General features: G+C 33.7%; 2 protein-coding genes across 4 annotated transcripts; both read left to right on the top strand.

Annotated features, from left to right (window-relative positions):
- The first annotated feature begins 2057 nt into the window (after positions 1-2057).
- On the top strand, positions 2058-7244 carry LOC107219752 (RING-box protein 1A). 3 transcript variants are annotated; one of them, XR_006904813.1, is made up of 6 exons: positions 2058-2213; positions 2382-2409; positions 3691-3812; positions 4101-4186; positions 5464-5631; positions 5709-7244. XR_006904813.1 is itself a non-coding variant. In XM_015658082.2 (5 exons), exons 1-5 carry the CDS (start codon positions 2121-2123, stop codon positions 5474-5476), a joined length of 342 nt encoding a protein of 113 aa, XP_015513568.1. In that variant the 5' UTR covers positions 2058-2120; the 3' UTR covers positions 5477-7244. The 3 variants fall into 3 exon arrangements, 1 of the variants encoding a protein (XP_015513568.1); XR_006904814.1 differs by having other exon boundaries at positions 5706-7244; XM_015658082.2 differs by having other exon boundaries at positions 5464-7244.
- A 1449-nt stretch (positions 7245-8693) lies between these two features.
- LOC107219759 (RING-box protein 1) lies at positions 8694-12573 on the top strand. The gene is made up of 5 exons (XM_015658089.2): positions 8694-8876; positions 9045-9072; positions 10352-10473; positions 10762-10847; positions 12123-12573. Exons 1-5 carry the CDS (start codon positions 8787-8789, stop codon positions 12133-12135), a joined length of 339 nt encoding a protein of 112 aa, XP_015513575.1. The 5' UTR covers positions 8694-8786; the 3' UTR covers positions 12136-12573.
- The last annotated feature ends 482 nt before the right edge of the window (positions 12574-13055 follow it).

Genomic DNA, 13055 nt, shown 5'->3' with positions numbered 1-13055 from the left:
GTTTTTTCGACATATTTATATTTATACATACAAGTCAATTCAAATAGCGGCAATAGAAATTTGAAAATAATCATTCGTTCACAATGCTGTGTCATACCAATTAATAAGTTTTTGATAGAGCACGTACAATAGACTTCTGCCAAATGTCAATCATATACAATTATTTTAGCTACATAGGTCTTTAAATATTGTTTTATTCTTACGTCATAGTTTCTTGTGATTTTATCTTATATTAAAGACACTTTTTTTTGAACGTATCAAAATTGATTACTGTATTTCTTTTTTTCTGGTTTCTTTCTTTTTTTTTCTTGTGAAACTTGACGTGCAATTCCATACGTATTTATGGATAAGGCGAAATAAGTATGATAATATGATGTAGGGAGAAGGGGGCGAAGCAATGAATAACATGAAAAGTTAGGGTCTAACATTTATGTTCGTATTTTACTTGGCATGCGGCAGTCTTCTAGCAGCTTTGTATTATAACAATTGAATATACATATATATTCGATTAAAAGTATAATAATAATAATAGTAAACAATACTGTAAATTAAATTATAGATTTAAATATTATACTGGTATGAAGTAGGTTTGTTCTGGGAGTGTGTTCTTGTGACCTCTCTCTCTCAAAAAAAAAGATAAAAATTTGTGATATATAACCGTTCTTTATTTCAGTCTGATGATGTAATACAAATAATAATAATAATAATGGCCCATTTTGCCAAGGTCTCAAAAAAATAGTTGAATTCATAGGTGTAAGTTCAGAACATGTTGAAAAGAAGAAAGGAATGAAAAAAAAAAATAATTCCGAAAAGTTGAAAGACTAAGTAAACGAGAACTGTTTATTTCGATATTTCATAATGTTTAGAACGATAATTATTTTAATAAACATATAACTTTATTCAAGTCTTTATCTTGCAAATCGTTTTTCACTGTAAGTCTCTCTTGGATTTTACAGCATTCAGCTAACTTGTAATTGATAATGTATTAACGTTGTTACTTTATTTTACTATTACTACTACTACTACTACTACTATTATTATTATTATTATTATTATTATCATTATTATCATTACCATTATCCTGATTATCACTATTATTATTATTATTATTATTATTATTAATAATATCATTATTATCATTATTATTTTTTTGTACACATCGTCCATTTGTCATTTTCATCAAATTAAATGTAGATTTTGTTAGTAAAATTGTTGGAGAAGCCATGATGCATATTTCGCGTACCGTCCATCCCTAATTTTCCCTTATATTCGGCAACACGAGATGTTCTATGAAATATTCACATAAGGACAAAAATAAAACAAGTTATTTACAAATAAATCACATGAATGTATTTCTACAATCATATGTATTTTGTTGACAAGTCGTTGTCTATTCAGTAGAAATGATCAATGAACGGACAATGAAAAGTAAATTGTCAGGATTCATAAAAATCTAAGAAACGTTACTATGCTTGAATTGTGAAACATGTTGATCAGATTACGTACTTTCTAATGAACCGAGATCGAATTACAAAAATCAAACTCAGCTTTTCGGATTGAATCATATTTATGTCAAGGTAAAATTATTTTGCTTCAGTCTTATTTTAATTCAAAAATCTTGAATTTGTTAGCAGATTTCAGTTTAATTAAGCTGTACTCTGATTTATAAAGATTCCAAAAAATCTGCTCATGATAAATATGCAATTATTGTTATAGCATTGATGAACATTTTAACTTTTTTAGTAAAGGTGTAACAAATTTCTAACGAATTGTCCTGAATAGAATTATCATAAAAAAAACTGGGCTTTCTGTGGTCACGTGGAATATTTACATTCAGTTCAGAGTAACGATTTTGCGATTGCTGGATGTAATTTGGGATGCGTTTTATTTGACACTCATCTGATGAGTCAGTGAAATAAAACGCACGCTAAGTATCTGTGCTTATATAACGCCTGTGTTTTACAGTTACGAAATTTTCGTTTTGTGGTAAGTTGTGAAGATTTTGAAAGTGAGTACAACAGGTCGAAACAGATAATCACCAGAGAGAAACCCTCGAACTCGAAAGTCGAAAGCGTGCGACGATCAGGCACGCGAAATTGTCGTGGGTGTCAAAATTAAAAATGGCATCGGCTATGGACATAGATGACGAGGAGATTGATTTACCAACTTCCAGCAGCAGCAAAGGAGAGAAGAAACGTTTCGAAGTGAAAAAGGTATTGATGAGAAACCGCAGTAACACTACTTGAAGTTCATAGTCAACCCACCTCGGTTCGAAACGACACAGACAATACTCTAACCTCCAATTAGCCATGTCATCGCACCATCAACACAAGCTTACTTGTTATTTGTCGTAATATAACGAATTTACGTATTTGTTCCAGTGGAATGCTGTTGCTCTATGGGCCTGGGGTAAGAAATTCAAAATAACCACTCTAAGTTATATCTGATTCCGTACCAAAATCCAACGAAGTTTGTCGTCACTCGTGTTACACATTTTGCAACAAGATATACTTCGTTTGCCACTGTATTAAAGATTCTTACTTACTAGAACGTGTTTCTTCTCAGTGTGATCGATAGAATCGATGGAAAAGTTGAATAAGTCAACGGGTAGACTCGGCAAAATGCTCTTACAAATTTCAAAGGTCAATCCAATCTTATGCGATGTTTTTTATGTTGATATTGAAGCTGAGCGATGCATTGACTCATTGTTTCTAAAGTATTTCAATTATCATCGACTCTTGCGATCATCGGTATTCCCAAAACATTATTTATACTTGACCCTCTGCGGTACCCCTGAGTCTTTTGAAGCACAACCTGAAGTTTCTCCTTAAATATCTCCGATATGCAAGAAGAGCTGGACCTGGTTCCAGTCCCTAAACAAAGTTATTGGTAGTGAGGACTTGAGAGCTAAGAGACGACTAAGTCCGGCAGTCTGTTGGTAAATAGTAATAAAGAATACAAATCGATTGTGTGCCCTGAAAGACCCAGGAGTTTGGCGGCATTAGTGGTTTGCAATAGTAAGTCAATTTTATTTGTTCCGTTTTGTTTTACTATTTTCAAATGTTTATCAATAATATAAAGGTTTCTTGAGTTCCTTATATAAATACGGCGTCATTTATGAACACATATTCCAAAATATAAGGTATGGCAGAGAGGAGCGCCGAGGAAGTACGTCATTATTCCAGAATTTTGATGAGGCTTTTGACGAAGAAGAGGACGGAAAAGAAGTTGAAGAGTTATTTCCGACAGTCAGGATGCCAATCAAGATTATCTCATTTTCGAATGTCTAAATAAATATACTTTTTTGAGCCGTGGAAAATGAAACTATTTTATCCCGAAAGGTCATCGTCTGAACTTTACAACCATACAGTATTTCTTCTTGATATTTATTTACTGCAGATATTCATTTTTTTTTAACGAATTCCAATTTTTTGCAAATGACTATGTGAATTCTGATTATTATTGCAAAAGTTTTGATACATTTCATTGTAAAAACGATTGGAGCGTGCAGTAGAAACCCAGGGAAGTATCCATAGAGTTTTCCAGATTTTTAAAAAGACTGCAAGATGAAGAAATACAGGACAGGACATAAAAGATTCAGGGGCTCCGTGGAAGCAGTAACAAAAAAAAAAAAATTGGGTTCCGTGGAGGGTTAATTCCTACTCTCACGCTCTCTCCTTCTATGTGCAGATATCGTGGTCGACAACTGTGCAATTTGTCGAAATCACATCATGGATTTGTGCATCGAATGTCAGGCTAACCAAGCTTCCGCCACTAGCGAAGAATGCACAGTCGCCTGGGGGGTGTGTAACGTGAGTATTTGTCAAAAAATGTATCATATTCTCTTATCACTACGTCTGATTCTGTCTTACGATGCGATCATTCGTCCTAGTCAGCAATAACTTGAAAAGTGACACCTCCAAAGCTTGCTCCATTTATAATCACCGGTAAAGAAATGTTATATAGTGTTTATAAGTTGACTTTCATCATTTTGTTCCTATTCCATCTTTTCTTATTTTAATTATGATTACACACATTATTGTTTTCATCATCATTACTCTGACTGTTGATATTAACTCTGTTTAATTTCCGTTGCGTAGCATGCATTCCATTTCCATTGCATCTCTCGTTGGTTGAAGACTCGCCAGGTGTGCCCGTTGGACAATCGTGAATGGGAATTTCAAAAGTGAGTATTGGACATGTACAGACTTAGTATATTGCTTGTTTGCTTCGTCTATATTGTCGTTTCTTTGTATCTTATGTTATTCTGTTTCATTTCTTTTACTTGCTTAACTCACATCAAAGATTTAAAAAAAAACTCATCTCTCTGACGTCTTGATATTCACGATTTTTGGGGCAGATATAAAATTGTTATACTCAGGGTATATTCCTACCGGTCTGTGAATTCAATTGGATACAATTTCAACTTTATACGAAATCAACGGCGAGGGAAAAAATCCGCATGATTGGGAAGTAAAAATTCTAACCAACGCCTGCTTGGCAGTTAAAAATTGTAATTGGAATTAGTGGTTCTAGATAACGATTAATTTCTCTATTCTCGGTTTCAAACACATTATTCTGAATAATTTTCAGAGATTATTCCCAGAACTGCAGTTCAAGTGAAAATAACCTGCTGCAATTAGATTGTCACTACATGATCGATGAAAGAAAAAAACTGATTTTTGGTTCACTGTACCTCGAAACTTTCATACTAAATTTAGGACATTCAGCTACCAATGTACCATGTTCGATAAAAATCGGCATAATCCTATGTAAAACATGCATGATAATTTACGTATTGTATTGCCGTTAAAGAAAATGAGTTTAGCAGGAACTGAAAATGTCCGAAGATTTGGACCCTGACAGTTTGTAAATGTTTATTCACCGATTGTTTTACGAATTCTATATTCAACTAAATCTACGAATGACGGTATTTCTTTTCCACACATCCCCGCATCCGCTTATGCGTCTTTGCATCCACTCAATCGTACTGTGCGTTTCATCGGGTGTGATAACTGCTGCCTTGCATCTTGACATCAGGGTTGTTACGATCTTTTTAAATGAAAGCAAAAAGTTTTTAGGGATTCTTATTCTTTAAATATATTTGAAATTCGATACCCTTGCAAAAAAGTATCCGGTATTATTAATTAGAGATACGCTTTACACAGAGCTAAATTCAATAATGTAACTCGCGATTGATGAATTATACGAACACGTACAACAAATTTTGTTCGATACGTTTTGTCCGTTCCGAATTTCACTTATGGTAATATAGTCTTGAGGTTATTTAGTATTATATTAGATTTTCTGACAACATCATTTGTTCTGTTATTATCCAATAACGAGAAATAATTTTTACACAAAAAAAAAGAAAAGAATCAATATTGAACTTTGATTTTTTTAACAACCCTGAATTCACTTTTATTCATTTGTAAATTGTTTGTTTCTTTTCGCGTATTCAAGGTATGGCCACTAACCGGATGCTCACAGCTGACGCGAAGAACAGAACCCTCAAGAACTACGCGACCGACCCTGGTGTAATGAAAAAACAATTTCTACAAAATTATCAAAATCTGTTACGACTGCTTTCACGTCTCTTCTGAAAAAAAAGAAAAATATTATAATAATGCAGTAAGTATTCTCAGATATTGTCCAATATCGCACGTGGTATAAAGTTAACAAGTAATTAAAATTTCACTTGTAAGCAGGTTATTTCATTTCTTTGATGGACCGCTCTTACGTCATGCCTTAGCTGAAGTATTGCCATTCTCGACGAAGTTATTCAAGTTATTTGCTCTTCATACAAATACGTAACGATCGTGTTTCCAGATTTAAAGTCGTCGTGTCGCTATTTTGTAATTAATATAGGTATCAAAACTTGAATAAATTTAAATGACAAATCGTAAGTATACACATTCAGACTTATCTTATAGCTGAAATTAACATGAACGTATATTAATGCAAGCATTTCCCTCGTGTAATTTAAAAAGTTCATTGTAAGCTGTGTAGCTAAACTGCTCGAGGCTTTAGTTGTGAGGTGTATAGACTTGGAAAATTTACTCAAATACTTTTTTTCCTTCTGTTTCCTGGTAGCAAAACTGGCCGTAAAATTATTCACTATTCATAATAAAAATGGAGTTTCAGTCGGGTAGTAATCACCCAAGGGAACAATCGATTTTTATTCTTGTGTTACATATAGGACTTTATTTCCGACTCAACTCTGGCCGCAATATTTATTTGGAAATTGTGACGTTTAAATCAGGCTAATATTTTCCGTAAATGCGTTTTAGGGAAAAATATGCCACTTTCGTCCCGCTTTTGAGGTAAAAAAAGTTGACTTAATGGTTGATTCGGGAAGAAAATACGTTATACATTATATATATACATACAGTGAAATATGAATACAAATTAGGACTATCTATCATTGGATGACCATGCATATCATCTTGTATCATTATCTATTGATCTACATTTACATATATCGGAACACCCTATGTTTGTGTTTTTCGACGTATTTATATTTACACATGGGAGTTAATTCAGATAGCGGCAATAGAAATTTGAAAATAATCGTTCGTTCACAATGCTGTGTTATACCAATTAATAGGTTTTTGATAGAGCACGTACAATAGACTTCTGCCAAATGTCAATCATATAAAATTATTTTAGCTACATAGGTCTTTAAATATTGTTTTATTCTTACGTCATAGTTTCTTGTGATTTTATCTTATATTAAAGACCCTTTTTTTTAACGTATCAAAATTGATTACTGTTTTTCTTTTTTTCTCGTTTCTTTCTTTTTTTTTCTTGTGAAACTTGACGTGCAATTCCATACGTATTTATGGATAAGGCGAAATAAGTATGATAATATGATGTAGGGAGAAGGGGGTGAAGCAATGAATAACATAAAAAGTTAGGGTCTAACATTTATGTTCGTATTTTACTTGGCATGCGGCAGTCTTCTAGCAGCTTTGTATTATAACAATTGAATATACATATATATTCGATTAAAAGTATAATAATAATAATAGTAAACAATACTGTAAATTAAATTATAGATTTAAATATTATACTGGTATGAAGTAGGTTTGTTCTGGGAGTGTGTTCTTGTGACCTCTCTCTCTCAAAAAAAAAAGATAAAAATTTGTGATATATAACCGTTCTTTATTTCAGTCTGATGATGTTATACAAATAATAATAATAATAATGGCCCATTTTGCCAGGGTCTCAAAAAATAGTTATATTCTTAGATGTAAGTTCAGAGCATGATGAGAAGAAGAAAGAAATGAAAAAAAAATCAAAAGACTTGAATGATTAATGTAAAAAAGAACCGTTTATTTCTATACTTGATAATGTTAAGAAGGATATTTATTTTAATAAACATATAACTTTATCTAAGTCTTTATCTTGCAAATCTTGTTTCACTGTAAGTCTCTCTTGGCTTTTACAGCATTTAGCTAACTTATAACTGATAATGTATTAATGTTGTTATTATATTTTACTACTACTACTATTGGTACTATTATTATCATTATTATCATTACCACTATCATCATCATCATCGTTATTATCATTATTATTATTATTTTGTACGTATCGTCCATTTGTCATTTTCATCAAATTAAATGTAGATTTTGTTAGTAAAATTGTTGGAGAAGCCATGATGCATATTTCGCGTACCGTCCATCCCTAATTTTCCCTTATACTCGGCAACACGAGATGTTCTATGAAATCTTTACATAAGGACAAGAATAAAACAAGTTATTTACAAATAAATCACATGAATGTATTTCTACAATCATATGTATTTTGTTGACAAGTCGTTGTCTATTCAGTAGAAATGATCAATGAACGGACAATGAAAAGTAAATTGTCAGGATTCATAAAAATCTAAGAAACGTTACTGTGTTTGAATTGTGAAACATTTGATCAAACTACTTACTTTCTAATGAACCGAGATCGAATTTCAAAAATGAAACTTTCAACTTTTCGGATTGAATCGGATTCAGGTCAAGGTAAAATTATTTTGCTTCAGTCTTATTTTAATTCAAAAATCTTGAATTTGTTAGCAGATTTCAGTTTGATTAAGCTGTACTTTGATTTATAAGGATTCCAAAAAATCTGCTCATGATAAATATGCAAATATTGTTATAGCATCTAATAAACATTTCAGCTTTTGTAGTAAATGTATAACAAATTTCTAACGAACAGTCCTGAATAGAGTTGTCATAATAACAAAAACCGGGCGTTTTGTGGTCACGTGGAATGTTTACATTTAGTTCAAAGTAACGATTTTGCGATTGCTGGATGTAATATGGGATGCGTTTTATTTGCCACACTTTGAAGACAAAGGACATTAAACACTCATCTGATTAGTCAGCTTTTTCTAAACCTTCCCTCACGGAAAAAAACCCCACTTGGGTGTAAATTCGTACCCCTAACTCATAGATAATGCTAATTTCCCATAAGAAAAAAGTTAGGGGTACGAACTTACACCCAATTTGGGTTTTTTTTTCGATAGTTGGAAAATAAAACGTACGCTAAGTATCTGTGCCTATATAACGCTTATGTTGTAAAGTTACAAAGTTTTCATTTTGTGGTAAGTTGTGAAGATTTTGAAAGTGAGTACGACAGATCGACACAGATAATCACACACTCGAACTCGAAAGTCGAACGCGTGCGACGATCAGGGACGTGAAATTGTCGTGAGTGCCAAATTATTCATTGCTACTCTAGTCCTCTGTGATTTGTCGCCAAATCGAAGGTCGAAGGGATCAAAATTAAGAATGGCGTCGGCTATGGACACCGACGAAGAGATTGAAATACCAATTGCTTCCCGGGGAAAAGGACCGAAGAAACGTTTCGAAGTGAAAAAGGTATTGATGAGAAACCGCAGTAACACTACTTGAAGTTCACAGTCAACCCACCTCGGTTCGAAACGACACAGACAATACTCTAACCTCTAATTAGCTATGTCATCGCACCGTCAACACTAGCTTACTTGTTATTTGTCGTAATATAACGAATTTACGTATTTGTTTCAGTGGAATGCTGTTGCTCTATGGGCCTGGGGTAAGAAATTCAAAATAACCACTCTAAGTTATATCTGATTCCGTACCAAAATCTAACGAAGTTTTTCGTCACTCGTGTTACACATTTTGCGACAAGATATATTTCGTTTGCCACTGTATTAAAGATTCTTACTTACTAGAACGTGTTTCTTCTCAGTGTGATCGATAGAATCGATGGAAAAGTTGAATAAGTCGACGGGTAGACTCGGCGAAATGCTTTTACAAATTTCAAAGGTCAATCCAATCTTATGCGATGTTTTTTATGTTGATATTGAAGCTGAGCGATGTATTGACTCATTGTTTCTAAAGTATTTTAATTATCATCGACTCTTGCGATCATCGGTATTCCCAAAACATTATTTATACTTGACCCTCTGCGGTACCCCTGAGTCTTTTGAAGCACAACCTGAAGTTTCTCCTTAAATATCTCCGATATGCAAGAAGAGCTGGGCCTGGCTCCAGTCCCTAAACAAATTTATTGGTAGTGAGGACTTGAGAGCTAAGAGACGACTAAGTCCGGCAGTCTGTTGGTAAATAGTAATAAAGAGTACAAATCGATTGTGTGCCCTGAAAGACCCAGGAGTTTGGCGGCATTAGTGGTTTGCAATAGTAAGTCAATTTTATTTGTTCCGTTTTGTTTTACTATTTTCAAATGTTTATCAATAATATAAAGGTTTCTTGAGTTCCTTATACAAATACGGCGTCATTTATGAACACATATTCCAAAATATAAGGTATGGCAGAGAGGAGCGCCGAGGAAGTACGTCATTATTCCAGAATTTTGATGAGGCTTTTGACGAAGAAGAGGACGGAAAAGAAGTTGAAGAGTTATTTCCGACAGTCAGGATGCCAATCAAGATTATCTCATTTTCGAATGTCTAAATAAATATACTTTTTTGAGCCGTGGAAATTGAAACTATTTTATCCCGAAAGGTCATCGTCTGAACTTTACAACCATACAGTATTTCTTCTTGATATTTATTTACTGCAGATATTCATTTTTTTTAACGAATTCCAATTTTTTGCAAATGACTATGTGAATTCTGATTATTATTGCAAAAGTATTGATACATTTCATTGTAAAAACGATTGGAGCGTGCAGTAGAGACCCAGGGAAGTATCCATAGAGCTTTCCAGATTTTTAAAAAGACTGCAAGATGAAGAAATACAGGACAGGACATAAAAGATTCAGGGGCTCCGTGGAAGCAGTAACAAAAAAAAAAAATTGGGTCCCATGGAGGGTTAATTCCTACTCTCACGCTCTCTCCTTCTATGTGCAGATATCGTGGTCGACAACTGTGCAATTTGTCGAAATCACATCATGGATTTGTGCATCGAATGTCAGGCTAACCAAGCTTCCGCCACTAGCGAAGAATGCACAGTCGCCTGGGGGGTGTGTAACGTGAGTATTTGTCAAAAAATGTATCATATTCTCTTATCACTACGTCTGATTCTGTCTTACGATGCGATCATTCGTCCTAGTCAGCAATAACTTGAAAAGCGACACCTCCAAAGCTTGCTCCATTTATAATCACCGGTAAAGAAATGTTATATAGTGTTTATAAGTTGACTTTCATCATTTTGTTCCTATTCCATCTTTTCTTATTTTAATTATGATTACACACATTATTGTTTTCATCATCATTACTCTGACTGTTGATATTAACTCTGTTTAATTTCCGTTGCGCAGCATGCATTCCATTTCCATTGCATCTCTCGTTGGTTGAAGACTCGCCAGGTGTGCCCGTTGGACAATCGTGAATGGGAATTTCAAAAGTGAGTATTGGACATGTACAGACTTAGTATATTGCTTGTTTGCTTCGTCTATATTGTCGTTTCTTTGTATCTTATGTTATTCTGTTTCATTTCTTTTACTTGCTTAACTCACATCAAAGATTTAAAAAAAAACTCATCTCTCTGACGTCTTGATATTCACGATTTTTGGGGCAGATATAAAATTGTTATACTCAGGGTATATTCCTACCGGTCTGTGAATTCAATTGGATACAATTTCAACTTTATACGAAATCAACGGCGAGGGAAAAAATCCGCATGATTGGGAAGTAAAAATTCTAACCAACGCCTGCTTGGCAGTTAAAAATTGTAATTGGAATTAGTGGTTCTAGATAACGATTAATTTCTCTATTCTCGGTTTCAAACACAATATTCTGAACAATTTTCAGAGATTTTTCCCAGAACTGCAGTTCAAGTAAAAATAACCTGCTGTAATTAGATTGTCACTACATGACCGATGAAAGAAAAAAACTGATTTTCGGTTCACTGTACCTCGAAACTCTCATACTAAATTTAGGACATTCAGCTACCAATGTCCCATGTTCGATAAAAATCGGCATAATCCTATGTAAAACATGCATGATAATTTACGTATTGTATTGCCGTTGAAGAAAATGAGTTTAGCAGGAACTGAAAATGTCCAAAGATTTGGACCCTGACAGTTTGTAAATGTTTATTCACCGATTGTTTTACGAATTCTATATTCAACTGAATCTATGAATAACGGTATTTCTTTTCCCTACATCCCCGCATCCGCTTATGCGTCTTTGCATCCGCTCCATCTTACTGTGCGTTTCATCGGGTGTGATAACTGCTGCCTTGCATCCTGACATCAGGGTTGTTACGATCTTTTTAAATGAAAGCAAAAAGTTATTAGGGATTCTTATTCTTTAAAATATATTTGAAATTTGATACAATTGCACAAAAGTATCCGGTATTATTAATTAGATATACGCTTTACTCAGAGCTAAATTCAATAATGTGACTCGCGATTGATGAATTATTCGAACACGTACAACAAATTTTGTTCGATACGTTTTGTCCGTTTCGAATTTCATTCATGGTAATATAGTCTTGAGGTAATTCAGTATTATATTATATTTTCCGGCAAGGTAATTTGTTCTGTTATTTTCCAATAACGGGAAATGATTTTTACACAGAAAAAAAAAGAATCAATACAGAACTCTGATTTTTGTAACAACCCTGAATTCACTTTTATCGATTTGTAAGTTGTTTGTTTCTTTTCGCGTATTCAAGGTATGGCCACTAACCGGATGCTCGCAGTCGACGCGAACAACAGAACCTTCAAGAACTACGCGACCGACCCTGGTGTAATGAAAAAACAATTTCTACAAAATTATCAAAATCTATTACGACTGCTTTCACATTTCTTCTGAAACAAAAGAAAAACATAATAGTAAATCATTAATCATTCTTAAGTATCGTTTAATATCGTACGTGGTATAAAGTTAACAAGTAATTAACATTTCACTTGCAAGCAAGTTATTTTATTTCGTTGCTGGACCGCTATTTCGTCATGCTTCAGCTGAAGTATTGCCACTCTCGACGAAGTTATTTAAATTATCTCCTCTTCTTTATACGTATACGTAACGATCGTGTTTCTAGATTTAAAGTCGTCGTTTCGCTATTTTGTAATTAATATAGGTATCAAAACTTGAATAAATTAAAATGATAAATCGTAAGTATACACATTCAGCCTTATCTTATAGCTGAAATTAACATGAACGTATATTAATGCAAGCATTTCCCTCCTGTAATTTCGTTATTTTATTACACAGGAAAGCTACGTGTGCTAGGTATTGTAATAAGTCGTTTAATAACGACAATGAACGTGTGAATTTAGATTAGCAAGATTCTTGGGAGTTTATCTTTGAAAATCCAATTTGTCCTACTAATAATGGAATAATCGTTAATCTTCGTCTTGTTTTGTTTCGTTTAACCGTACAGCGAAGCAACGGCAGTGAAATTGAAAATGATTTACATGCGAATCCGACCTCTTCTCCATTTCGCCCAGAGGGGAGTATTTTTTTTCTCTATCCTCTGGATGTAGCCTCGTACATACGAAAGAAGGAAATGTAGGGGCGAATGGGAACTTTAGTAAGGGCTCCTTGACTCTTCATAAATGCCAGTTGCTCTCTAAGGATCTAATTTTCGCTCTATGCTAGGATT

The sequence above is a fragment of the Neodiprion lecontei genome, chromosome 6, assembly GCF_021901455.1.
Source record: "Neodiprion lecontei isolate iyNeoLeco1 chromosome 6, iyNeoLeco1.1, whole genome shotgun sequence".
NCBI lineage: Eukaryota > Metazoa > Arthropoda > Insecta > Hymenoptera > Diprionidae > Neodiprion > Neodiprion lecontei.
This window is presented reverse-complemented; position numbering and strand designations above follow the sequence as displayed.

Bases quoted from the DNA above. Each gene is read 5' to 3' on its own strand.
- LOC107219759 (XM_015658089.2), top strand. From the start codon at position 8,787: ATGGCGTCGGCTATGGACACCGACGAAGAGATTGAAATACCAATTGCT. The intron at 8,877-9,044 runs GTATTGATGAGA...TATTTGTTTCAG, and splicing joins AACGTTTCGAAGTGAAAAAG to TGGAATGCTGTTGCTCTATG. The intron at 10,474-10,761 runs GTGAGTATTTGT...TCCGTTGCGCAG, and splicing joins TCGCCTGGGGGGTGTGTAAC to CATGCATTCCATTTCCATTG.
- LOC107219752 (XM_015658082.2), top strand. From the start codon at position 2,121: ATGGCATCGGCTATGGACATAGATGACGAGGAGATTGATTTACCAACT. The intron at 2,410-3,690 runs GTAAGAAATTCA...TTCTATGTGCAG, and splicing joins TGTTGCTCTATGGGCCTGGG to ATATCGTGGTCGACAACTGT. The intron at 3,813-4,100 runs GTGAGTATTTGT...TCCGTTGCGTAG, and splicing joins TCGCCTGGGGGGTGTGTAAC to CATGCATTCCATTTCCATTG.